Raw genomic sequence first — 26817 nt, 5'->3', positions numbered from 1 at the left:
CCTCAGGGCTTCTCTGGTGCCCAAAAGGCAGGGAAAGGGCACGCAAAGTTTATAAGTCTTGCATATCTTCATCCAACTGGACGGTCTGGAGCTTGGCAAGCTTTTTGTCTGTTTCCAGGTCTTCACACACAGTCTCAACCATGCCGTCTAAGACATACTTAGATTTAGAGTCCAGCATCATTAAGCTGCTTGCTGCTTTGTTTTCAGAATTTGGTAAGAAATTCTCCTTTAGGTTAGCCACCGACTGCAGAACCAAACGGTGCTCTCTGACAAAATCCTGGTGCACAGCCGGGGAGGGGTGACCCACCTGGTCTTCAGAGGTTGAAACAATTTCCCCCAGGGCAGGCTGAGCCAGAGGGACGGACAATAGCTCTTGACCAGTAAGGAGAGAGCAGTTCTGTAGCGTTGCATAGTTAGTGTTGTTGCCCGAGGCCACTGAGGCTTTGCTGGCCACAGGTGCAGGCATCGGCTGGTTGTCAGCAATGTCAGGGTTGAGCTCAGGCGGCGTGAGGAGTGTAGGGGGAGTCAGGGGAAAACTGTGGCTTGGGGATGCGTTAATCAGTGAGGAGGCCAGGGGATGGAGGCCACTGCCCGAGACACTTTCAGAAGACAGGCTTGCATTCACTGACACGTTCTGATGGACAGGCATCAACTGAGAAAACACCAGGTTCCTCTCCAGGCCTTCCTGTTTCACAGATCCCACAGTCTGGCCTGAATTAGGGACAGTGTACACCACTGCTCCGGGAGCAAGCGAGCTCAAGAACACCTTGCCTGGCTGCACCGGGGCCGGCTCGCTGGTAAACGTGCTCCCATCTGAAGTGCTTGCATTGACAATATTACCTGGAAACACAGAGTGTTCATTAGCACCTACGAAGTCTCAGGCAATGAGAACAAAGCAACTTTTTCTTTTTTACACATGAGATTTTTTTTCCCCCCTTAGGGACAGTATGAAGACGCAATGCTTCTATACCATAACACAAACCGATCCTTATAAAGAATCACCCTTCACATTTAACCTATAGATTGTCAGGTTCTATTCCTTTAAATCGACTCATTAAGTCCTAGAAAAGTTGTATTTTCAACTCCTGAAGCCATTGCTCATTACTAAGTGAGAATGAGAACCACTGGTTTAAAAATGATTTGTAACAGGGCAGCCTAGTGGTATAGTCAACTAGTCCCCTGCCAGTGCTGCTGGCAGCCATGAACATCAATTTGTGTCTGGCTGCTCCACTTCCCATCTAGCTCCCGGGAAAGCAGTGGAGGAGGGCTCAGGTCCTTGGGTCCCTGTGCCCCTGTGGGGAACCTGGAAGAAGCTCCTGGCTGTCAGATTCAAATTGGCCCAGCTTTGTCAGGGACAGCCCTTTGGGGTGCAAACCAGCAGATGGAAGATCTCTCTCCCATCTCTCTCTTGGTATTTCTGATTTTCAATTAAAAAAAAATATTAAAAAAAAATATGTTGTATCCAGAATGTCTTTTTTTTTTTTTTTCAGTCGTTTCTGGTTCACTATTACTGACTTGCTACCTCTTAACTTGCTGATGGTTACTTCTGGCTTTGCCAGTTAAAATTAGAAAACCCAAATGCAAACTAGAATGCCTTTGTTCTACACCACTCAGTAACTGAGAAAGCGGACATGGAGAAAACACCACATAAAATGAGTTCCCTGGGGCTTCAAAGTTAACCATATAACCTGTACAGACAAGTTGCAAACTTACACCAAACTAGCCATAATGTAATGTCAAGTCAACAGAACATTCAAAAGGCTTCCCCCCCCCCCTTTTGTTGTGCCGGTTCTGAATCTGTAATGTTGTAATAGGAAGAATTAATGATAACATTGCGATATGCTTTTAAAAATACAGATTAACATAAAAGAGCAGAGCTAATGCTTCTCTAAAAGGTTTGTATCTTTTGAGGCTCTCACTATAATGGCCTGTGGAGAGCAGAGTAGAAAGCAAGTGCCAGCAGAAAGCTCAGATGATGCTCAAATCAGATAACTAGACAGCAGAGGGGAAACAGGAGCCCTCCATCCCCACCCAGGTGTAGTGAAAATGGTGGCGATTCCACAGCCCAAGCCCTCCAAAGGCGCCATGGAGGGTGGGCCCATTTAGAGAGCGCCGGTGATACAGTTCAGCTGGACTGTGTGCTCTGATCTGGAGTGAGAAGTTTAATCACACTACACACAAGTCATCCCAGACATCTTCCTCCTTAAATTCTCAGAACTATGACTATATTACCATCTACAATGACAAATAAGTCCCTATGTTCCTAAAAGCAAAGGAACATCTCTGAATGAAAACTAGCGAACACTGCATTTGATCTTCAGGAAAATTAACCATGGGCCTGGCACAACGTTTCAATTGGCTAACACTCCCCCCCACCCCCGCCGCCAGTATCCCATATGGGTGTCGGTTCCCATACCAGCGGCTCTACTTCCAACCCAGCTCCCCGTCTGTAGCCAGGGAAAACTGTGGAGGATGGCCCAAAGCCTTGGAACCCTGCACCCATGTGGGAGACCCTGAAGAAGCTCCTGCCTCCTGGCTTTGGGTAGGCTCAGCCCAGGTTTCTGTGGCCACTTGGGGAGAGAACCAGCAGACACCATATTCTCTCTGTCTCTCCCTCTCTCTGTCAAATCTGCCTGTCCAATAAAAATAAATGTTTTAAAAAATTAATCACTACCGAGTACTCATCACAAAAGTACTGGTGTTAAGAACGAAAGGCTGTCTGTGGTTGGAGTCCTGACTCTGCCACTGCCTCCAGCTTCCTGCTAACGCACATGGTGTGAGACACCGGGCAGTTTAGTGGTTGGTTCCTTGATACCCAGAGGGGAGAACCAGATTGAATCTGGTTTTGGCCTGGTCCAGCCTGGCTGTTGCAGAAGTTGGAGAATGAATCAGCAGGTAGGAGCTGGCTCTTCCCCAACCTCCCCCCTCTCTTAAAAAAAAAAAAAATTCATTTTTATTCGGAAGGCACATTTGCAGATAGAGAAGAAGAAAAGACAGTTCTATCCACTGGGTCACTCCCCAAATGGCTGGGCCAAAGTCAGGAGCCTGGAGCTTCTTGAAGGGTCTCCCATGTGGGTACAAGGACTTGGGCCACTCTTTGCTGCTTTCTCAAGTACGTCAGTTTGGGAGCTGGACTGAAACTGGAGCAGCCAGGACTGGAACTGTGTTCATCCGGTATGCCAGCACTGCAGGCGGAAGCTTAATGCACTACACCACAGTGCCAGCCCCTCTGCCTTTCTAATAAGTAAAATAAAAAGCTAATCTTTTTTTTTTTTAAAGATTTATTTATTTCACTACAGTTACACAGAGAGAAGGAGAGACAGAGAGGAAGATCTTCCGTCCAATGATTCACTCCCCAAGTGAGCCGCAACGGACCGGTGCGTGCCGATCCGAAGCCGGGAACCAGGAACCTCTTCCAGGTCTCCCACGCGGGTGCAGGGTCCCAAAGCATTGGGCCGTCCTCAACTGCCTTCCCAGGCCACAAGCAGGGAGGTGGATGGGAAGTGGAGCTGCCGGGATTAGAACCGGCGCCCACATGGGATCCCGGTGCACGTTGAAGGCAAGGACTTTAGCCGCTAGGCCATGCCACCAGGCCCAATCTTTTTTTTTTTTTTTTTTGAAGAAAATATTGCTGTGTTCAGCTTGTTGCTTCACAGAAGTGTTTCTAGCCACACAAATGAAAAAAAAATATTTTTCCTATTTGCTTGAAAGGCAAGTTAGAGAGAGAGAGATAGATAGAAAGAGAGAGAGAGAATCTTCCACTTGCTAGCTCACTCTCCCGAATGACTGAAGTAGCTGGGGCTGGGTCAGGCTGAAGCCAGGAACCCAGAGCTTCTTCCAGGTTTCCCACGTGGGGGCAGGGGCCCACGTACTTGCGCCGTTTTCCCCAAGTTCATTAGCAGGGAGCTGGATTGAAAATGGAGCAGCTAGGTCTCGAACTGGCGCCCACATGGGATGCCAACATCACAGAGGGAGACTTAACGTGCTACTTGTACCTCAATGCATGCCCCATTTAAAAACACTCTATTCAATGAAAATACTCGATGTCAGCTTAGTATGTTTAAAATTCTCCCAAAATTGCAGACAAAAATAAGGATAGATACTTGTTTCATTATGTATTTGTCAAACTGCTTGCTAGTGTATACATGAACGAAGTATTTTTTTGACAGAGCCATTAATATGTTGTGACATTTTCCCAACTGCTACTGAATACAGATAATATTTTTGAGAATGTATAAATGGTAACATACACAAATCCTAAGAGAAAAGTAGATGTGATCTAAAGTTGATTTCCAATTCTAATTTTTCCATACACATTCCAACCACAGAAGGATCGGCCTGCCCTGTCCAGATATTTTACGGAAAGCCTGGTACCTGCGCTGGAGAAAGGCTGAACCCTTGAAAAGCTTTAAGGCTTGTGATATACAGCTACTCTGAAGCAATGTTGCTGGATCCACCTGTTTAAACTATGCCTTCAATTTACTTAGATACTTAAGGACTGACAGCCCTGCTATTTGATCTTAACCATTTCAACTGAACATGCTATTTTTAATTCCATTAAAGGTTCCATTTAAAAAATTAGCTATCAGTTCTATAGCTGTGCTATCAGTTCTATAGCTGTGCTTTTCTTGATCACAAATGAAAAGCATTTTGGCTTTTTACTTCCCCAGTACACAGCCCCATTTTCTGCTCAGTTTGCAGTGTCTAAAACGTACCCTACTGCTGGGAGATTTTCCTAAAGAGAGGAAGGGTAACTCTAAGCCTGTGGGCTGTCCCAGTGATTTTCACATTTTGGAGCTCTGCCGGAAGGTGACTTAGCTTGGCTCCTCCCATGCCTTGCAGCAACTGAAGATTACCCAGCAGGAATGTCCTACTCCACCACCGTCTTACCTACAGGGAAACAAATGCTCTGGCTGGTCTTCCAACAGCAGCTTTCTCCTGAAGACCTCTGCTAAGCTCCACGGGGACTACAGCAGCGCAAGGACAGTGCTACTTTTTTTTTTTTTCTTGTAAAACCGTCTTACAGGAAATTGACCTTTGAGGCCATCAATGACTTCCATTTGCTTTTGAAAGAATCTGAACTTTCAGACTGGCTTAGAGGAAGGCGAACATGCATTATTAACATCTCCCATTCCCAACTTGATGGCCTCCACTGGCAAACTCTAATCATCCCCATTTCTGTGCCCAGACAATGAAGGTAATCCAGACTTGTTCAAAGTCAGTGAAGAACTGGCAGGTCAGCACTGGGGTTTCCCAAATTCCAGATCAGCACTTTTGCTAGTAGATTGCCATTAGAAAAAACCACAGACATAAAATAAGGCTTCTTATTGTCTTCCCAAATAAGTCCCCACACATTTAAGCAGGGAGCATCCATGCAGAGCAATAGAAACCCAGTAACATACTCATGTGTGTGTTTGACTTCATCATTAATCTACAGGAGGAAAATGATTCAGTCAGAATTGATCCCACTTTTTTCGTTTGTGTTCTTTTTGGTCAAATAAATAATGCTTGAGTGAAATATACACACTTTCCGATAGCTCGACAAATTTTGTGTTCTTAGTGATTTTATTAATTTTTAATTCTAAAATGTCAAGCAGTGAGTTATCTTGTAAGCACAGATTGGCTTATTATGTTCCCATCAGTGTAGAATTGGCAAGCCTCGTAATGACCTGGATTTTTCCATTCAGTTGTTGGGACAATAGAAACCCACCATCAAGAGACAAGGAAAGCAAGCAAGCTGGGGCTGACTCAGGTGCTGCAAGGCACGGGGGCCGCATCCAGGCTATTTTACAGCTGTGACAGCCAGTAAGAACCTGAAGAGTAGCATCAATCTATAGACCTCCCTAAAGGTATTGCTGACAGCAGCTGACCGAAACATTCACTGTGCATCAGGGTACCAAACGAGACTTTTACCTGGTGAAGCTGCTGCCGAGCCAGGAGGCAACTGCAGTGGAGAGAATTCAATGCCCCCATTAAGGAACTGGCCATTTGCTCCGGAATTGGGGATCTGGACAATGCCATACTGGTTAATTTGCACTGGGGTAGTAAAAGTCACCACGGAGCCTCCCTCCTGGGAAGCCCCCGCGTGGATGTCTTCTCTCTTCACCTCGGTGCTCGGGATTAGCCCTGGGAACGACACAGGGGCACTGGGGCTGTACGAGGTGGTGACTGTGGAGTTGGCTGCAGAACTCTGGAGGACTTTGAATTCCTTCACGTCCTGGGAGGTAGAGCCCAGCATGTCAGTCATGGAGACGCCATTGCTCACAATGTTTGTTGACATTTTTGGTGGGTTCAATGACACCGTTTGCGTATTCCCCACATTTAATCCATTTAGGATAACTCCACTGGGTCCCTGAATAAAAGAATTACCATTAAGGAAGACAGGTGAAGTACTTGCAGGTACTAAGCTTCCATTCAGCAAAACTCCAGAAGAGCTGAACGATATCTTAGCATTTCCAATTTGTTGCATATAGACTGGCTCCATGTGACCGGAAAGGGTGAGGTTGGTGACGCTGCCGTCGGATGACCCCGAGAGGGGGTGGGGAGACAGATCCTCATGCCCTTTGCTGGACTCATCTTCCGTGCTGGGATTGCCATCCGACTCGCTGTGCACAAGGGAAACCGAGACAGTCAGGAGGTCAGGGGCTGACAGTCAACCCAGTGCCACTGGCTAGGAAAACAGCTTGCACACCCGCTGCAGGCAGTCTGTAAGGGAAGCCCAGCAGGATGTCTCGGAGCTTTGCTTAGACTCCGAGGCCTTTCAGCAGATTCTGACCAGCCAGACGGTCTGGCAAGATGAAAGCTCAGGTCCCAATCATTGTTAAATAACAACAAACCCAAGGAGAACCCAGAGATCTGGAACATGAAAATTCAGCCGACAGGACCTAGAGAACAGTACTATACATTCATTTCTATGGCATTCAAGTGCTGCTCTTCACTATTAAAATATGCTTTTACTGTCCTAGAGGAAAAGCACTTTCAACCAGGTGGTTTAGTCTCTCCTACCGAGGAACCGCCCTGTCCTGCCCTCACAACCAGCGCGCGCGCGCGCGCGCACACACACACACACACACACACACACACAGGTTCGGGTGAGTGTCTTTTGCAGGAAATTGGGCTGCCCAAGGAGCATGAGGAGGCCCATGTGCAGCTCTGCCTGCCAGCTGGTTATCATGAGGCCTTTTTCTCACCTGCCCTCCAACTTCTCTGCTCCATCAGATTCACAACTGTTTCACTCATCTTTTGTTGTAGGAGAGATGCTTCCAAAACCAAGAACAGCCATGTGTGCCGGAAGCCAGGGTGACCATTAAACAGCCATCATCCAGCGCCTGGGGATATAGGTCGCTGGGCGACCTTGCAGCAAATCACACCCCTGCCCCACAGCCCTAAGCTGCGTTCCGCGTGGGGCCCTGTTCCTCAGCACCCCGACTGTGGGCCGCAGGGGAAACCAAATCAGGGTAGAGGGCCCCAGAGGCTGGATGGGGGTTGGAGGTGCAGCGGGACTGGGCCCAGCATCCCCGCAGTGGGTTCTCCGTGGTTGGTTCGCTTTCCTGTGGACTGGGAGGAGACTTATCCAAGCTTTGGGGCTGCAGGACCGGGGGGCGCAAAGTGCTTGGATTTATGAGCCATCTCAGCCTGAGGGTGACTCACTGCGGGTTGCGGATGGGAGGGAGGTAGATCCGGAGCAGGGCCTACACCAGGCAACAGGGGCTGGGGTACCGAGTGAAAGAGCTGGGGAGGCAGGTCTGGGGGTGGGGACAGGGAAGAGCCTGGACATGCCTGGCTAGTGAGCACAGGCTGCAGTGCCCGTACAGGCTCTGGCTCCCCCGGATTCCGTCGGTACTCGGAGTAAAGGGACCTACGACCGGCAGATTGGTGGGGCAGATTGTCGGAACAAGCCTTGTGCTTCCTCTGGTTTGTAAAAGCTTACACCAGGGCGGACGCACGTCGCGGGGCGCGTCTTGTTTTGGTTACCGCAGGGCCCTGCTCGACCGCTGCGCCGCCCTCCCGGCCCGGGGCAGAGCAGCGCCGGGGCGCCAGGCCCCCACCGGGCCGCAGGGGCAGCAGCGCACGGCCCTGGAATGCGCCCAGCGATCACCTGCACCTGGCCAGGCAGGCGGGCGCCCCCTCCCCCAGACCTCGGGACCCGGATTCCTTCCTCCTCCAGTAGCTTCCAGCTCGTTCGGATTCTCTGTCCCTTGCCCGCGGACTGGAGACGCCCTCCCCTTAGACGACCTTTTCCTTATTTTACCTCGTCCAGCCAGGCGTGCTACACACACACACACACACACACACACACACACTCACACACGCGCGCGCGCGCGCGCGAACACAGCCCAAGGATCTGACTCGGGAGAACCTACAAAAGAGATGGGGAACCGGGCATTTTCTTCCAGAGGGGGCTAAGTCCATACAGTCAAAAAGTTCAACCCCGATAGGGTGGACACCTACCCTACCCCCAACCACCGCTCCGAGCCCCAGCCCTACAGCACCGCCACCCCCTAGGCACTGAAACCCGATCCCACGGAGGTCAGAATCAGGTTTCAAAACACGACGGAGGGAGCCCGGCGCACCAGCACCCCACGCTGCCTCCACCGCCGCGAAGAGAAGCGCAGCGGGTAGGGTGAATGATTAACTCTGTCACAGAGAACCCCGACGTCCCCAGACCCTCTTCCGGGCGTCCATCCCTCACCGCCACTGGTTTCCCGCAGGCCTTGGGGACTGCCGAGAGCCCCCGAGGCCACCCGGGAGCGTGTGCGCCCGCGCGCTGTGGGCCCGGCGCGACCCTACGGAGGTGCAGCGCCCGGCGCCCGCGTCCCCACACGCTCCTTTCGCCCGGCCGGAACCCGGGGGAGAGTGGCAACTTCAAAGCCAGCGGGATCCGGGTGGGAAGCCGGGCAGCAGTTGACCAGCCGAAGTGGGGGCGGGGACTGAGAGCCGAGGCTGGCGACGAGAAACTTCTGGGGGCGGGAGGGGGAGGGGAGAGAAGGAGAAGCGGGGTGGGGAGCGGGGGGGGAGAAAGGAAAGAGGTTCCCCCGCCCCTCGCCCCTGCCGCCCCCCGCCCACTCCGGCGGCCCGGGAGCGAGGTGGGGGGCGGGGAGAGGTGGGCAGCGGGACCCGGCTGGTGGGGAAGGTAAGCGCCATGTTTGTGAGCACTTGGAGGAAAAAGAAAGCTGGGAAGGGGGTGGGGGAGAGAGGGGGAGGAGGAGGAAAGTTGGCGCTCACCTTTTGGACTGGGTCTCCGAGGGGTTCCGGTCGCGCTGCCGGCGGTTCTTGAACCAGTTGCTGACCTGGGTGAGGGAGAGGCCGGTGATCTTGGCCAGGTGCCGCTTCTCGGCGGGCGAGGGGTAACGATTCTGTTTGTAGAGCTCTTTGAGCGCGTTGCGCGACTTCTCCTTGAAACAATACACCGTCTCCTCGCCGTCCCAGATGGTGCGGGGCAGCGGGAATTTCCTGCGCAGCCGGTACTTGTCCACCGCGCCCAGCGGCCGGCCGCGGGCTCGCTCGGCCTCGGTGTAGCGCGCCTTGTACCAGAGCTGCTGCAGCAGCGGGTGGTTGGCCGACTCGAAGCTGTGGCTCTCGAGGATGCTGTAGAGCTCTGGGTAGATGCCCTGGTGGAAGGCCACGAGCGCCCGCGCCTTGAGCAGGCTCTCGTTGCCACGTAGCAGGTCGCTCTGGGGCAAGGACCACAGGAACCGGGCCAGGCGGTCCAGGTTGCCCCCCTGCTGCAGCGCCTCGCACACGCAGGCGACGTGGTCGGGCGAGAAGGCCAGCGGGGTCTGCGCGCCCGCAGCGGCAGCAGCGGCGGCGGCGGCATGGTGCCTGCCCACAAGTTCCGAGTGGAGTTGTACCTGATCGGCTGCCGCTCCGCTCGCCGCCGCGGCCCCCTCCTCTGCGCTCACCCTGGCCGCGTCCCCCGGCTCCAGAGGGTAAGGGGCTGGAGCCGGGGGGGTCAGCCCCGCCGCCGCGCCCCCCGCCACTTCTCGGCGCGCCTCCTGCCCTTCCGAGGGGCTTTCCATCCCATTCTCCTGCTTGATGTCCGCCGCACTTGCGATCTGCCCGGTGGGGGAGGAAGAGGACATTTTTGGTTGTTTATTTTCCTCCCTCCCTCACTCCCTCACACTCTTTTTCCCCTCTTTCTTTTCCCACTCGCTCTCACTCCTCCTTCTTCGCCTCCCTCCTCCCTCCCCCCCTCCAGAAAGCCCACTCCCTCCCTCCTGCTTTCGGCTGGATCTGGCCGATCAGGTTTCCCCCCCGGCCACGCAGTCACCATTAAGATAGCTGCTAGAGCAAAGTAGTGTAAACGGATAGCTGCTTTCTGCCGTTCCCCCAGCGTGACTCCTCCGGTTGCTGCATACTATATGGCACTGGCGGCCCGGCCGGCCCGGCCGCGCCACCTCATTGGCTACTTCGCATTCGGAGGGGGGAGGAGACACCGGGTTCTATCCCCGTCGATCACCCGCCTCCCTCTCCACCCCTTTCCTTTCCCTCTCCCCCTGACCCCCAGGCACCTATACCTGAAGGGAAACAGCGACATTCTTTTCCAACCTGGCTCTCGCGGGGCGGGGACGTTGCCGAACGTGGCCTGGAAAGTGGACAGCGCTTTCGAGACGGAGGCCCTACAGTGCCAAGAAGGAGTCATGAACTGTGTGGCCTCCCAGAGCTGGACGGCTGAATTCTTAACAAAGAGACCCGCGCCTCTTGGTATCTGGGTGACAATATTTCTGGGGACGCCTCAGATGCGCCCTGGTTCTCTCCGCAGCTAATCCTTTTCGGAAGCCTTTACGAAAGATTTCTGTATTCCAAAGGGGGCACGGATAGAAGGGCACTGGGGAACCCACGTTCTCAAAGGCGAGCGTTTACAGTAAATTACCGTGCCGAGGGAGGAAGCTTGAACATCTTAAAGAAGGCTGTGAGAATAGCCCAACCGATAAGGAAGCCTTGAAAACAAAAAATGTCCTTCCGTCTGAGTCACCTGGAGGGATGGCAGCTGGACTGAGCCCAGCTTGAGGCAACTGAGCGTCTAGAATGGAAAACCATGAGTCTAGCCTGGAGTGGTATGGACTAGGTCCAAGCTGTACAGGAGCTGTGTGGGAATTCTGTCTGGATGTTTGTGCGAGTCGTGTAGGAATAGTTCTGTGAAGATGGTGTCCCTGGTGGAAGCCCCAGTCTCGGGAGAGGACCTGGTGGCATCAAGAGCCTCTTCCACAGTACAGAAGGATGGAAGGGCGCCTGGTGATTTGAGGCTGCAGTGGGGCTGGGGGCGGAGTCAGCTGCCATTTGCAGCTATGTCTTTTCCGGCAAAGTTTGGGTGTCTCTGCCCTTCTGGTCACTGGGGGTCCCTTGGCTCAGCCTGCTGCTGCGCTTTCTCAGAATCCAGCATTTCCACGGCAGAATGCTAGCCTTTCCTTCGGGGTGGCCTTGTACCGCTTCTGCTTTCCAACGGCCGGAAACTGCCTACTTCAGCACAGCATAAAGCAGCTGCGTCGGTCACCTGCCGTCATGATCCACCCAGTGAGGATTTCTGTGTTGCTGCCAGGCTGGGTCTTACTGCTGGTCAGCCAATCTGTCGTCTGCTGGAGGACTGAACTTTTTGTGATGAAGCAAGAAATGACATCTCTGGCAGATTTAAGATTCACACATCGTGGAAGAGATCACAAACTTCTACTACATTGGAAACTTCTAAGTAGGCATTAAACTAGAGGACATTATCGGAGAGTCAAAACTTCCCCAAATTAAAAAAGAAAATCCATTACTTTTGCAAATTTTTTTGGACTTACTAAAAAAAAATAGTAATAGAAACAGTAGAAAGCTTTTCCATTTACTGTCCACCTAGTTGTCCCTAAATATAAACACCTTACATTATAATGGCACATGACTATTAGCCTTGGGCTTTCTTTGTTTTTCACTAGTTTTTTCATGCATGCATGCATGCTTTCTACATACCATATTCCATTGAGTTCCTTGAATTTTTAAAGCATATTTATTGGGGCAAAGTAGACAGGAGCTGGTGTGGCTTAGTGGAAAGGATGTGGGCTTGGAGCATTCACTAGCTAGCCAGAAGTTTAATCCCTAGCCCTGCCATTTATTAGCTACTTGACTATAAAAAGCACACGGGGCTGTCCTGAGGATTAGAAGAGATAAGATGTGCCAAAAAGCACCTGGTGCATAATTAATCTTGGGGAAATGTTTGTTACCATCCTCATAATAGTGAAAAATAGGAGACTTTTCAGTTGTATTTACATAATAAAGACTCCTTTGGTGATATTGTGGGATTATCCAAGGACAGGTCATAGGCGTCCACTTCAAAGTTATTATCCAGCAGGTAATGAACTTAGAAAGCCACATGTTGAGCTTATCTGCACATCTCTTGTATATCTGTTATTCCAGAACCAAATTCAACAGATTGTACACAAGGAGCAGTAAGTAGGCTTTGGTGACCTCGTCTAGCCTGTAGTTGCACTGGCCTTCCGTAGCTGCAAGAGGCAATTCCTGTAGGACCCGAAGTTGAAACTTGACACCAGGCTCTGGGTTCCTTCAGGAGGATGAGGGTCCACACTCATTCCTTCAGCATTTCAAAGGGGGCTCTGAGGTGGAGTGGAACAGCTAGAGGGTGACTGGACTGTGCCTCGGAGCCCCGACGTTATCAAACAGGAGTATAGTGACTGTTGTGCTGATAGGCAATCTAAAGCAGGTTGCTTTGGGGGAAGGCAGTTGAGGCTGGGACGGAGCACCGGAAGACAGCTGCTCGCTGCTGTGTCTTCCTCCAGCCTAAAGATACAGATAAGAGTATGCGCAGATCATCTAACATTGTGATGTATTAAAAAAAAAAAAAAAAACCAGTTTAGCACAGAGTGCACTCTACCTGAGTGTATTTAATGGAGATTTCCTTTTTCAGGATGACTAGCTGTCTGGGAAATGGCAGGAAATCGTATGAGTTTGACTCGGGGAGCAGTCTCTTCAGAAGGCATTTGAACTACTAGGAAAGTCAGTTGCTCAGGTCACTTTCCGCCGCTGCTGGATAGTGAGTGATGCCTGACGAGATGTAGTGGATATGGATTGATCTGGATGGAACTCTGCTATTAATTGAGGAGCATTTGTGTATTGGAAACTCTGACATGAGGAGTTTAAAAGCCAGTGGAAGACACAGGACTCAGCTTCTGGGGCACAGAGGGAACAGCATGGTAGTCTAGCGGCTAAAATCCTCGCCTTGTGTGCCGGGGTCCCATATGGGCGCCACTTCTAATCCTGGCAGTTCCACTTCCATTCCAGCCCTCTTCCTGTGGCCTGGGAAAGCAGTCAAGGACAGCCCAAAGCCTTGGGACCTTGCACTCACCTGGAAGATTCGCAAGAGGTTCCTGGCTCCTGGCTTTGATTCATCGCAGCTCTTACCGTTGCGGCTACTTGAGGAGTGAATCATCGGATGGAAGATCTTCCTCTCTGTCTCTCCTCTTCTCTGTATATCTGACTTTCCAATTAAAAAAAAAAAAAAAAAGAAGGAACGTTTATGGGGGCTGGAACTGTGGCATAAAGTTAAACTTTATGCCTGCATAAAGTTAAGCAGGTGGTGAAGTTTCCACCTGCTACATCAGCATCCCATATAAGAATACTTTTGAATCTCAGCTGTTCTGCTTCCCATCTAGCTCTTGGCTAATGTACCTGGGAAAGCAGCAAAGGATGGCTGACTTTTTGGACCCCTGCACCCATGTGGGAGAGCTGGCAGGAGTCCAGACTCCTGGCTTTGGATCAGCCTCACTCTTGCTATATAGCCATTTGGGGAGTAAACCAATGGATGGACAATCTCTGTCTCTCCTCTCTGTAAATTTGTATTTCAAATGAAAATAAATGAATCTTTTACAAAAATTTGTGGAAAGAATGGAATAGAAATAACTTCTTTTTTCAAAGATTTATTTTTCTTGGAAAGTCAGATTTACAGAGAGAAGGAGAGATAGAAAAATCTTCCATCCATTGGTTCACTCCCCAAGTGTCCACAAACGCTGGAGCTGAGCCAATCTGAAACCAGGAACCAGGAGCTTCTTCCAGGTCTCCCACGCAGGTGCATGGTCCCAAGGCTCTAGGCTGTCCTTGGCTGCTTTCCCAAGCCACAGGCAGTGAGCTGGAAGGGAAGTGGAGCATCTGAGATTAGAACCGGTGCCCGTGTGGGATCCTGGCACATGCAAAGTGAGAACTTTTGCCTTTAGGTTACCGTGCCGGGCCAAAAGATAACTTTCTTTTGGTGCCTAAAACCTTTGAAATGCATGCGTAGATTAAAAAATAGCCTATACTTTTTGGGAGATTTTGCAGTGGATACAATACAGGAAAGGAGAGTGTTTAGGAAAGAGACTCTTGAAAAGGAGAAAGGCGACAGGAAGTGGAGTTTATCCTGGATGTTTAAGGATGAGAATATTGAGGGTGAGAGTAGTTCTCACTAGGGATGGAGGAATAGAGCCATAAAGCTAGTGTGTGTGTGTGTGTGTGTATAATTTTATTTTTGGTGATGTTTATGTAGGAGCCATATTTTTGAAATACCTCCTTATCCACTGTATCTGGTGTGAGGGTTTAGTATATAACGGAGAGGTAGAAGATAGCTTCAAAGGCATCACATGATGGGGCACATTGAAGGAAATGTCTCAGTGACCACATTACCTACCGGTGTAGGACCTTGAGCAGAGAAGGCTGTAGTGGGCCCCATGGGTGACAGTAGAGGGACGACATGCTGGCAGAATGGGTGCCAGGCTCCACTCCTGAGTCAGGTGACATGAATTTCTCCAGGAGTGAAAAAAAACACACTTTGTCCAAAAACATAGGCACAAAGACAGTTATGGGATCATGGTCCCAAACAATGGGAAGGGCGGAGTACAGCTAGCTGAGCTGGAAGGCCTGCCTATTGGTCTCGCTTTTGCCTTTTCTTATCTGGTTAGTTTTCCAAGCCATTTTGCAGAGAAAGTTGGAACCAGGGCTTGTGGCAGCTTGCAGCTCACATTTCCTAGGTTCCCCAAAGAGCTTCTGTTGCTCTTCCCTTATTGCTACTTTGGTGTGTTCTAAGAGCCCTGATAGGTCCCATACGAGTTTGTACCTGAAGGTCCGTGTTGAGATCAGCGAGCCCAGCAGCAAACCACCTAGGTGGGTAGAGAGGAGACTGTCAGCCACCTGACATGCTATCCCCAGTGCAGAGACAAAGTAACACACGTCCTCTGGAGGTCAGGAAAGCCCACCGGATCCACACCCTGAGACGGAGAGGAGGCCTGCACTGGACAACACAGCCCCGAGGAGGCGGAGCCTGCTGCTGGCCAATGGGAGTGCTCCAGAGCATTCGGTGGATGTGCAGTTGGGTTGTGCTGCCTTCAGAGTTGTGGGACCTTTCGTGATGTGGCTGTCTTCTCCCCAGTGAAGCCTTGTGCTGTCAAGTCTTTACTTCTCAAAGCTGTCCCGTCAGTCTATGTTACTGCATTCTGGGTAAGAGCTTCCGTTAAGCGCTGGGCATCATCGTGGGGGCCTGGAATACGTCATGAGAAGGAACTGCATCCTTACAGCCTTCCACATGCTGCGTAAGCAGGAGGGAAGCTGAGGCAAGGGAAGAGTACATTTGGGTGAAGCACTGGTCTCGCTGATTTACTTTTTCTTCTGATTAAAACAAAATTTTAAAATTTATTTGACAGAGAGACAGAAGGACAATAAGAGAGCTTTCATCCAGTGCTTTACTCTAGCACTCTAGCTAGTGCTGGGCCAGGCTGAAATCAAGCCTAGAACACAATCTCTAACTTACTTTCTTGAAAATAAAAAAAAAAAAAGTGCAGTGCAGTGGATTAAACCACTGCTTGGGTTGCCAGCATCCCATATCCAAGCACCTGGAATAAAATCCTGCTTTTGCTGATACATCTGGGGAGCAGCGGATGTGCCTCTAGTGCTTGGGCTTCTGCCACCTCCATGGGAGATGCAGGTAGAGTTCCGGCTCCACTTCCCTTCCAACCTGACTAGCGCACCTTGTGCAGAGTGAACCAGCAGCTGGAAGATCTCTGCCCTGCCTTTTTAAAAAAACTAATTTATTTTTATGGGAAAGTTAGATATATAGAGAGGAGGAGAGACAGAAAGGAAGATCTTCCATCTGCTGGTTCACTTCCCAAGTAGCTGCAATCGCTGGAGCTGAGTGGATCTGAAGCCAGGAGCCAGGAGCTTCTTCCGGGTCTCCCACGTGCGTGTAGGGTCCCAAGGCTTTGGGTGGTCCTCAGCTGCTTTCCCAGGCAACAAGCAGGGAGCTGGATGGGAAGTGGGGCCTCCAGGATTAGAACTGGTGCCCGTGTAGGATCCTGGCACATTCAAGGCAAGGAGTTTAGCTGCTAGGCCATAGCGCCCGGCCCCTCACCTTGCCTTTTAAACAGATGAAAAGTAAAGAAACCTTGGAAAAGGTCAGATTAATTCCATTATGTTTGTCATAATACTACTGCTTAAAATTAGAGAGTAATACAACTAATAATGGTCGACAGTCACTAAGGTCTTAGCATTTTATATGAGATATCTCATTTAATCATGAAGTGAAAGGGTACTTCAGCAAGTTCATAAAAATGGAATTAAAACAAAAGTTGGGCCCGGTGCGATAGCGTAGTGATTAAAGTCCTCACCTTGAACGTGCCAGGATCCCATATGGTTGCCAGTTCTAATTCCTGCGGCCCCACTTCCCATCCAGCTCCCTGCTTGTGGCCTGGGAAAGCAGCTGAGGATGGTCCAAAGATTTGGGACCCTGCACCCATGTGGGAGACCTGGAAGAAGCTCCTGGCTCCTGGCTTCAGATTGGCTCAGTTCCAACCATTGTGGCCGCTTGGAAGCGAATCATCGGATGGAAGATCTTCCTCTCTGTCTCTTCTCCTCCCTGTATATCCGTCTTTCCAATAAAAATAAAGAAATGTATTTTTTAAAAAAGACAAGTTGATTTTGGTATCAAAAATGTTTGAAATCCGTGCATAATCGGTCTTCACAAAATTCATGAGAAAGCAAGATTATAAAGAAACTGTTAAAAAAAAAAGAAACTGTTCATAGAGTTTAAAATGCTTTGCAGCAAAATAAACATTTTAATTCCATTTTCCATGAACGTGTTTCAGCTTTTTTATTATTATTTTATTATATTGTTGACAATCTTTGTATAATTAATTACGGTAAAAAGGTTCAGGGGCTATAGGGAGGTGGGTAAGAGTATTATATCCATATTGTTTCCTTCATGTATCTGAGGTAAAGGGGGATATTGAGGGAGAAGCCCCACCCAGTTTCCCACCCACCCCAAGTCCCGGATGTGGGGCATGCTCTGAGATACTTGCTCAAGTGGATTTAATAGTTCATCAGTTATGAATCGCTGCCATTTTCACCACTCCCAGCTTGGTGAGGTCGTTGAGGAATCCACTGACTGACACAGTCCATCACAGAGGCCTCATTTGCCCAGTATTTCGCTGCCAACAGATAGCTGAGGTGGTTGATTGACTCGTTGTTTCTTCTGTCTTTTCTTGGCCAGGGTTCTGAGTCCAGCAAGAAGAGAGAGACCAAAAGCATATCTTGCATCTACCTGCTCACTTTCCAAATTTCTGTGACAACCAGGGCTGGGCCAGAATGAAGAATCCAGGAACCGAGAGCTCAGCCAAGGTCTCTGCTGTGGTTGACAAGGACCCAGGTACGCGCCATCACCAGCAGCCTCCCAGAGGATGTTAGTAGAAGCTGTCATCAGATTCAGAGCCAGGACTTAAACTAAGGCACTAAGGCATTCTGATGTAGGATGTGGTATCCCAAGCTGTACTTTAACCTCTATACCAAATGACCACCACTTTGTGAACATTGTGAAATATGCTTACATTAAAAAAAAAATACTTTTGGGCTCCATGCGGTGGTGTAGTGGCTAAAGTCCTCACTTTGCATGTGCCGGGATCCCATATGGGCGCCGGTTCTAATCCCAGCTGCCTCACTTCCCTTCCTGCTTCCTGCTTGTGGCCTGGGAAAGCAGTCGGGGATGGCATAAAACCTTGGATTTTGAATCTGTGTGGGAGACCTGGAAGAGGCTCCTGGCTCCAGGCTTCGGATCGGCTCTGCTCTGGCTGTTGCCTTCGTTTGGGGAGTGAACCAGCTGATGGAAGATTTTTTTCTTTGTCTCCCCCCTCCTCCCTGTATATCTGCCTTTCCAATAAAAATAAATAAATCTTTAAGAAAAATACTTTTGGGCCTGGCACAATGGCTCAGTGGCTAAATCTTCATCTTGTAAGTGCTGGATTGCATCTGGGTGCTGGTTCATATCCTGGCAGCCCCGCTTCCCATCTAGCTCCCTGCCTATGCCCTGGGAAAGCAGTTGAGGACGGCCTAAAGCCTTGGGACCCTGCACCCATATGGGAGACTCAGAAGAAGTTCCTAGCTGCTGGCTTCAAATCTGCTCAGCCCCGGCCGCTGTGGCCCCTCGTGGAATGAACCAGCAGATGGAACATCTTTCTCTCTGTCTCTCCTTCGCTCTGTAAATCTGTTTCCAACAAACATAAATCTTAAGAATTATTTATTTGAAAGATAGATTCATTGACATGCATGGGGAGGGGTGGTTGCAGAGTGAGAGGACAGAAAGAGTGTGCAAGAGATGTAGCGATTGAGATCTTTGGTCTGCGAGTTCACTGCTCAAATGGCCACAACAGCCAGGGCTGGGCCAGGAGCCAGGAGCCAGGAACTCCATTTGAATCCTCCGTATCAATTGGAAGGACCCGAGTACTTGGGCCACCATCCTCTGCCTTCCTGGGTGCGTTAGCAAGGTGCTGCATTAGAAGCAGAGGAGGTTGGATATCAGCGGGCACTCACTCAGATCTGGAGAATGGTTGTTCCGGGCTGTGTTTTAACTTGCTGTATCCAGTAAGCTTGTATTATCCTCAACTTACAGCAACTGGGCAGACTGATGCTCAAGGTGATGTAACTAGCAAGTAGTGAAACTAACACCAGAGCCCAGCTCTGTGGGGGCCAGAGGTCAGATCTGTAAGCACTCTTTTCTACCGCCTGTAGCTGCAGAAACCAAGCCTACATGATAGAGTGTCACATCAGCTCTCGCTGCCAAGTTTGCAGTATTTTCTCAAGCTTGTAGCAGTTTCCTCTCAGGATCTTTGGTGCTTTCTTTGCCTGGACTTGAAAAAAGGAAAAGCAATTCACTTTACAAGGTGGTTCAAATCTCCTCACTCAAGACAAGATGGGAACTTTCCTGTTGGTAGTGAACAATGCCAACGAATTCAGTGACTTCATGACATAGCAGGGGCTGAAATGGGCCATTTCATGCTTGCACTACAGATCTCCTGTTGTGTTAAAATGTGAAGATCCTAAGCTTGCCTTCCTTCTTGGAGAGCTTCATTCTGAATCCTATAACTGCTTTGGATGTGGTCTTTTGCAGTATAATAGCAACATAATGCACCTTCAGGTTAGAACAGCGTTTGATGTTGCCTATGTTAATAAGCATATTAATTCCTCTCAGTGAAAAATACTGTGCTCAAAGATAGGGTGTGGCTTATGTGTCAGGTGAGTTCCTGATGCCCGGATGTTAGTATCAAACCCCGTGCTGCAGTGGCCTGCCTTGGCTTGCGGGTTTCTGGATGTGGTATGCAGGTGTGTGTCAGATTCCCCCCTCTGTAACCCGCAAGCATCCCAAGCCCATTTCCAGACAATGGGTTGACTACTGGATTCACCATTTCGAGAGGTAGGAGTTGGAATGTTTCTTTTTATGTTTTTATTGAAAAGAGCAGGAGTGCTAGGAAGAGTCAAAATTACAAGGAGTGTATACAGCTGGCATTCATTGTGTGGGTTAATTCGAAAAACCTGTGTGCATGCTCCCTTCGGCTGGAATTCGGATCAGATGAAGGTGATAACGAGAAAATGCTGGGCATTCAGAAAGCCACATTACCATGCTATGTGATGTCCACTTGCCCATTCTTTTTTTTATTCTTTAAAAAATACATTTTATATTTTTAAAAATGATGACATGGTTGATCAGGGTGGATACAATTGAGGTTTAGGGGAAATCGGGTGAATTCTTCACTTACCCTTTCACTAAGTCTGAATAAATTTTTATTTCGGAGATGAACACGATGAGTCAGTTGTAGTGGTAGTTTATGATTGCATGGGTGTGATTGGAAACGCACAGGCTCAGTCTGCTTTCCTGGTAAGTGCAGTGAATGTGGCTGACAACCGCCATGGAGACACAGGCTCAGATCTTGGCGTTGCTTAAATAAAGTTGTGCGTACGCGGAGGCTGTTTCCCCCTTCAGTTTTTGGGGAAGTGGTGTTGTCTGTGATGGGGCTAGGAGAGCTAGTTGGAGTCACGTGATACGGTTAAGCAGGCTTGACAATCCCCCAGCAAGTGGCTGTCTGTCTGCAGGGCCCATAGATTTATAGAAGTGTTAAGACATCTAGTGAGAATTTATAATGTTGGCGCCAAGACCTTTCTGGAGATCTCTGCCCAATTCCCTATCTGCGAATGTACACTGTTTTCCTGAGCTTATATAGTCATATAAGACTATGGAACTATGAAGGCGTGATAAAGCACAGGCTGTCAAGTTTTCCAAAAGGAAATAACCTGAAGGATCGCCGATGTATACTGGGATACGGGCACCGTAGCTAGGCAGGCGGTGGAATTCGTTTTCTTAACTGTGACGTGGTAGCTTCAACAACCGCAGCTACGGGTTGCTGCGTGATGAGGAAGGGGCTGCCTTCCGGAAGGCTAAGCCAGAGCCCCTGGCGGAACGTTTGTGTGGCGGTGCCTCAGCTCCGGCCGGCGCTGTTTCGCGAAGGGACCGCCCCTGCCAAGTGCCGGTTGGTAGGAGCCGGTGTGGCGTCTGGGCTGAGCCGGGCGGGGAGAAGCTTCCGTGTGTGAGGCCGGTGTCCGGAGAGGAGGCAGCATGGAGGACCAGGGCTGCCCCCGCTGTAAGACCACCAAGTACCGGAACCCCTCGTTGAAGCTGATGGTGAATGTGTGCGGCCACACGCTGTAAGTCGCCGGGGGAGCCGCGCGGGGCGGGAGGCGTCCTCAGCCTGGCCGGTGGATGCGCCGTGCTTTCGGGGGGCCTCGGCTGCTCGCCCCGGGCCGCTGTGGCCCTGCTTGGGCTGCCGGGGTCCGGCCAGGATGTCGGGGCGCTGGCCCCCAGCGGGGCGCACCGGGAGTGCTGCATTTCATTCCCAGACGTGCGATTCCTGGGAGTGTGTGGTGCTGCTCGGTTTTGCGTGAATCCATCGTGTATGCCCACTTGTCCTGCCCGAGTTCGGCCAGGCTTGCAACACTTGCAGGCACCTGCTTGGGGGGCGGTAATGGCTGGGTGTGTGGAGTGTCCTCGGGGTCTCCCTTCGTTCCCCGCAGCAGCGACTTGCCGCCCGGTATCATTCCTGTTGAGCAAGGCAGGTGACTCAGACGTCGCGAGGGTCTGGACCCAGGAAACCTGGCTCTAGAAGGCTCGTTTTGGGGTGAAGGTGGAAGGAGGGGGCTTGGGTGATCAAAGTGTTTCCTGCTGGAGTGTTATGTTCAAGTATGGTTGCGTAAAGGTGATTTAAAAAAAATTATTTTTTAATTTTGTTGGAAAGACAGCTTTTTTTTTTCTTATTACAAAGTCAGATATACAGAGAGGAGGAGAGACAGAGGAGGATCTTCCGTCCGATAATTCACTCCTCAAGTGAGCGCAATGGCCGGTGCTGTGCCGATCAGGAGCCAGGAGCCAGGAGCTTCCTCCAGGTCTCCCACGCGGGTGCAGGGTCCCAATGCATTGGGCCGTCCTCGACTGCCTTCCCAGGCCACAAGCAGGGAAAGTGGAGCTGCCAGGATTAGAACCGGTGCCCATATGGGATCCCGGGGCATTGAAGGCGAGGAGTTTAGCTGTTAGGCCACGCCGCCGGGCCCAAAGGTGATTCTTTAAAGTACTTTGGGAGGAAAGGAGTCATAGGATGCTGAGCGCACGGTATTTTCTTTTAGTTTCTCAGAGGTTTCTTAGAGATTAAAAGAGCGAATCATCTGGAGTGTTTTAGACAAGCTCTTAGGGTTAGTGTAAATTCTTTGATGAGCTGTAGTTGTAATTGTTAGGAAAGGAGTTGGCTTGTTTTGGGAGGATGCTAAATGGAGTTTATCTGAAAAAAAAAAAAAAAAAAAGAGAGAAAGAAACCCTACTAATTGTGGATGTTCTGTTTGGCCAAGCAGAAAGTAGCTCATGGGGAAGATGATGAATTTTCCATAAGAAAATTTTGTTAGGTAATTATAAAATATTAAGTGGGAGTTGCTTTTGTTGTATCCTTTTTATGAAAGAGGCAGTGTGTGTGGGGAGCCTGGAAGTGAGGGAAGCAAGAGAATGAACGCCATCAAGGCTGATGACAAGCAACAGGGGACCATCACTTCTACTGTGCCTTATTTATCATGGCGACCAATCCTGTTCCACATGGAGGGATATTTACACAGGATGACCTGAATACCATACGGCAGGGATCATTGGGCTGTTCTAAAGTCTTTTCTCCTGCATGATACGGGTGTAGCAGTAGTGCTTCATAAAATATGGAAGTTGTAGGATTGTGGAAAGATCAATTAGAAATATTCTTTATGGGAGAACATAAAGGGACAGGAAAGAGGAAAAAAAAAAGCTGAATACTGTAAAAATACTCCTTTGGGGGCTGGTGCCCTTAGTAGTACAGGGAGTTAAAGGCTGCTCTGTCTCCAAATCAACTTCCTCCCAAAGTGCCTTGGAAAAACAGTGGAGAATGGTCACAATACTTGGGCTCTTGGCATCTGTGTGGGATACTTAGGTGGAGTTCCAGGTTCCTGGTTCCTGTGCTCCCAGAACGAGCTGTGGACTAGTAGGGGAGTTCCCCCAGTTCCAGACCCTGGATGGGGGCAGCAGCCTTGCTTGGCATGATCTGCCCTCAGTCCTGACCCTTGCATGCGCTCACGCGTGCTGTGACCTCACCCCAGCTGGCCTTCTCCCAGTCCCAGCTCCTGGGAGTGCCAGGTAAATTCCTGTCGGATGAGTTCTGTGGTCCAGCCTTGATTGACCCGTCACCACCCCAGCTCTCTGTGTAAACTGGTGGGTGTTGCAGTCCCACAGAGGCAAGCCCACAATTTTCTTACATAATTTGCTCCCAGGGCCCAGTGTGATGGCTCAATGGCTAAATCTTTATCTAGCAAGCACCAGGATCCCATTTGGGTGCCGGTTTGTGTCCCAGCTGCTCCACTTCCCAAGTAGCTCCCTGCTTATAGGCAGGGAAAGCAGTAGAAAAATCCAGAATCTTGGGACCCCGCACCCGTGTGGGAGTCCCTGAAAAATTCCCTGCTCCTGGCTATGGAATGAGGTCAGTTCTGGCTATGGCAGCCGCTTGGGGAGTGAATCAGAGGATGGAAGATCTTTTGCTTTGTCTCTCCTCTGTAAATTTGATCTACCTTTCTAATAAAAATAATAAATATTGGAAAAAAAATCTGTCCCCAGATCTGGTTCCCTAGCGTTCTGGTGAGTGATGTGAAGCAGCCTGACATAGCATGCCCCCTGCTCTGACACTCACAGGCGTGCGGGGACTGTGGCCTTGGCCAGCCAGGCACACCACCGCAGCCCCAGCTTTTGTGAATGCCAGTGGGTGGCAGGTGATGCTGTTTAGCCCAGTGCAGGTCTCCCACGTGGACTCTGGCCTGACCCTGACATGTCCTCTGGTTTCTTCCCTCTAAATGTGTCCATCTCAGCTCCCTTACCTACCTGCAAGTGCACTGACCCAGCCTGTGGAAATCATTCCTTCCCTATCAAACATACTCTTGCTGCTCCCACTCCAGTACGTCCCCTGACCCCATTCTCCAGGCAGTCTGCAGCATCCTGCCTCCCCACCTGGGGGCTAGGATGCAATGCCCTGGCCTGCCCTGTCCCACTTACCTTTAAAAACAAAAAAGAGAAAAAAGAAAAAAGAATAAGCAACTATGCTGGCACACTGGTATAGTTAACACAGATTCGGCATTAAGCATGCCCAGAATGCCCACCAGCTATTGGTTGCTCTTCTCTCAGCAGTGTAACAAGGCAAGCTAGGCAGTGACCTGCAGCTGGCGCGCTCCTCATACTCTCTTTCTCAGTGATTTTTAATTTGAAAGGCAGTTACAGTGGCAGACAAAGGTGGGGAGAGAGAGAGATCACTGGTTCACTTCCTAGATGGCTGAGCTAGGTGGAAGGCAGGAGCCTAGAACTCCCTTGAGTCTTCCATATGGATCACTGGGGCTCAGGCACTTGGACTGTCCCAAGCGCATTGTTGGGGAGCTGGATTGAAAGTGGAACAGCTGGAAGTAAAACCCATGTTCACTTGGGATGCTGACATCACACTAACCTAGTACAACACTAACCCCTGGGAATCCTCTTTTTTTCCCTTAAGATTTGTTTTTTGGGACCCAGTGCGTTAACCTAGTGGCTAAAATCCTCTCCTTGCATATACCAGGATCCCATGTAGATGCTGGTTCATGTCCGTGATGCTCCATTTCCCATCTGGCTCCTTGCTTGTGGTCTGGGAAAGCAGTCAAAGATGGCCCAAAGCCTTGCGACCCTGCACTTGTGTGGGAAACCTGGAAGAAGCTCCTGGTTCCTGGCTCCAGATAGACATGTGTTGTATAATGGTCTTTTGGTCAAAGGCAGGCCACACTTGCACTTGTGAAGCTAAACTGTTTGTTGTCTGGTGATGTAGTTGTTGCAGCTGCAGCGTGATGAGCAGAGTAGCAGTTTTAGAATCACATCTTCAGGGGCTTGGCACCGTGGCCTAGTGGCTAAGGTCCTCGCCTTGATCCCTTATGGCCGCTGGTTCTAATCCCGGCAGCTCCACTTCCTCTCTATCTCTCCTCCTCTCAGTATATCTGACTTTGTAATAAAAATAAAATAAATCTTTAAAAAAAAAAAAAGAATCACATCTGCAGGCTGCAGGGACACTAGTATGAAGGTATAGCATGTAGGGTTACACGCAGTACGCAAGACCTGAAACTAGGTGACTGACTAATTTACTTATTTTTCATATTTTTATTGCTATTTTAGAATATATTCCACTTACTGATTTTTTTTTAACTGTGAAATAGTGTGCGGTATTGCTAGGATAACACCCTCAATGGTCTCTTCCTACATTATAAAATTTTGTGTTTCGAGATTCATACAGGTAATAGAAAGCTATCAGATATTCCAGCTTTTTTGTTAAAATGTAGGATATTTTGTTATGTAAGAACCCAAAACAATAGCAGCTTTGTTTCCTTTTGGGCTACAAATATAAATAGAAATAAAACAATAGTTTCCTCATTGAGTATAACTTTTTTTTTCTATTTTCTGTATATATTTATATATATATATATATATATATTTTTTTTTTTTTTAATTTGAGGGAGGGGAAAGGCTTCGGGCAGTAATTGCCATGTGCCCACTCCTCATTTGTTTTCCCTTTACCTTTTTTTTTTCTTAATTGTTTGCAATGGCAAGAAATATGGAGAGAAGAGACAGAGAGAGAGAGTGAGAGAGAGAGGGAGAGAGCGAATGAGTGCCAGTGAGCTTCCACCTGCTGGTTCATTTCCCAAATGGCCGCAGGGGCCAGAGCTGGAAGCCAGCAGATTGTTCTGGATCTCCCGTGTGTGTGAGGTGACTCAGGGACTGGAGTCATGCTCTACTGCTTTTCAAGGTCATCATCAGGGAGCTCGATCAAACATGGAGTAGTTGGGACTACAACCAGTGCCCCCGGGGGTACCAGTGCCGCAGGCAGATGAGCTTACCAGCCACCCTGCTGGTCCCCTCTTCACTTTCTTTCATTCTATGGACATAAAGTTTTTCTTTCTTATTTTTTTTCCTTTCCCTTAATTGAAATGGAGTAAGGGAGTGGATTTATCAGGTTTAGAGCTGTAAAATACTCCGAAATTAAGGTGTGGAAGTAGGCTTTGTGCTGTTTACTAAAAAGGTACTGTTTGTTGAAAAAACAAAACCCTGAAATCCTCCAGCCTTCTGTGTAGCTGTTTTCCTGATTTAGAAAAAGGGCTTTTTGAGAAGCATATCATTCTGGTGGATACGTGTCAAACTGATGAACATTTTGCAAAATTAGCATTAAGGCATGGAAGGAAGTTCTGTTTTGCACTTGTGCCTTTTAATGAAAGTCTGAGAACAGATGTATGGTTGTTTAGCCCTCCTGGCAAGTCCGTTTGTTTCATTTTGTGTAAGTTTCAGTTAGGAGTTATTCAACTACATTTTGATCACCTGCTAAATAAAACCGTTTTTAATGTGATGCAAACAAGTTACAACTCAAACTCATCTTATGGCTAAAATAAAAATACCAGTGTTATCAAGTTTAGTCTCAGCAGTTTTCTCTCTATATTTTATTTTTTTTTTGAAGATTTATTTTTATTACAAAGTCAGATATACAGAGAGGAGGAGAGACGGAGAGGAAGATCTTCCATCCGATGTTTCACTCCCCAAGTGAGCCGCAACGGGCCTGTACGCACCTATCCGAAGCCGGGAACCAGGAACCTCTTCCGGGTCTCCCACACGGGTGCAGGGTCCCAAAGCCTTGGGCCGTCCTCAACTGCTTTCCCAGGCCACCAGCAGGGAGGTGGATGGGAAGTGGAGCTGCCGGGATTAGAACCGGCGCCCATATGGGATCCTGGTGCGCGTTGAAGGCAAGGACTTTAGCCGCTAGGCCATGCCGCTGGGCCCTCTCTATATTTTATTTTCTTGAATGCTTGTTGAAAAGAATTTAGAAAGTTTAAATATTCAGTGAATTTTTGACCAGTGCTGTATTTTGCCACATCTTTATTTTTCATTGATGATTTATGAATGTTATAATTTGTGGTTTTGAGGCATAATTAGAT

At 49.3% G+C, this 26817-nt stretch overlaps 2 protein-coding genes across 4 annotated transcripts in view; one reads left to right on the top strand and one right to left on the bottom strand.

The window, feature by feature from the left end:
• Positions 1–17: 17 nt before the first annotated feature.
• On the bottom strand, positions 18–10330 carry SIX4 (SIX homeobox 4). 2 transcript variants are annotated; one of them, XM_058655607.1, is made up of 4 exons: positions 10271–10330; positions 9226–10055; positions 5914–6605; positions 18–840 (listed from the first exon to the last, which is right to left on the bottom strand). In XM_058655607.1, the coding sequence occupies exons 1-4, from the start codon at positions 10271–10273 to the stop codon at positions 50–52; spliced, it is 2316 nt and encodes a 771-aa protein (XP_058511590.1). In that variant the 5' UTR covers positions 10274–10330; the 3' UTR covers positions 18–49. The 2 variants fall into 2 exon arrangements, with proteins under 2 accessions (XP_058511590.1, XP_004597690.2); XM_004597633.2 differs by lacking the exon at positions 10271–10330 and having other exon boundaries at positions 9226–10082.
• Positions 10331–20659: 10329 nt separating this feature from the next.
• The window catches only part of MNAT1 (MNAT1 component of CDK activating kinase), a 147273-nt gene continuing 141115 nt past the window's right edge, over positions 20660–26817 (top strand). Inside the window, exon 1 of one of the 2 annotated variants that reach the window (XM_058655611.1) lies at positions 20660–20804. In XM_058655611.1, the coding sequence (XP_058511594.1) occupies positions 20686–20804 (119 nt within the window). In that variant the 5' untranslated portion in view covers positions 20660–20685. The other variant, XM_058655612.1, reaches the window with a different exon arrangement.

Source organism: Ochotona princeps, chromosome 26 (genome assembly GCF_030435755.1).
Source record: "Ochotona princeps isolate mOchPri1 chromosome 26, mOchPri1.hap1, whole genome shotgun sequence".
Lineage (NCBI taxonomy): Eukaryota > Metazoa > Chordata > Mammalia > Lagomorpha > Ochotonidae > Ochotona > Ochotona princeps.
Note: the sequence above shows the minus strand (reverse complement) of the source record. Positions and strands in the feature narration are given on the sequence as shown.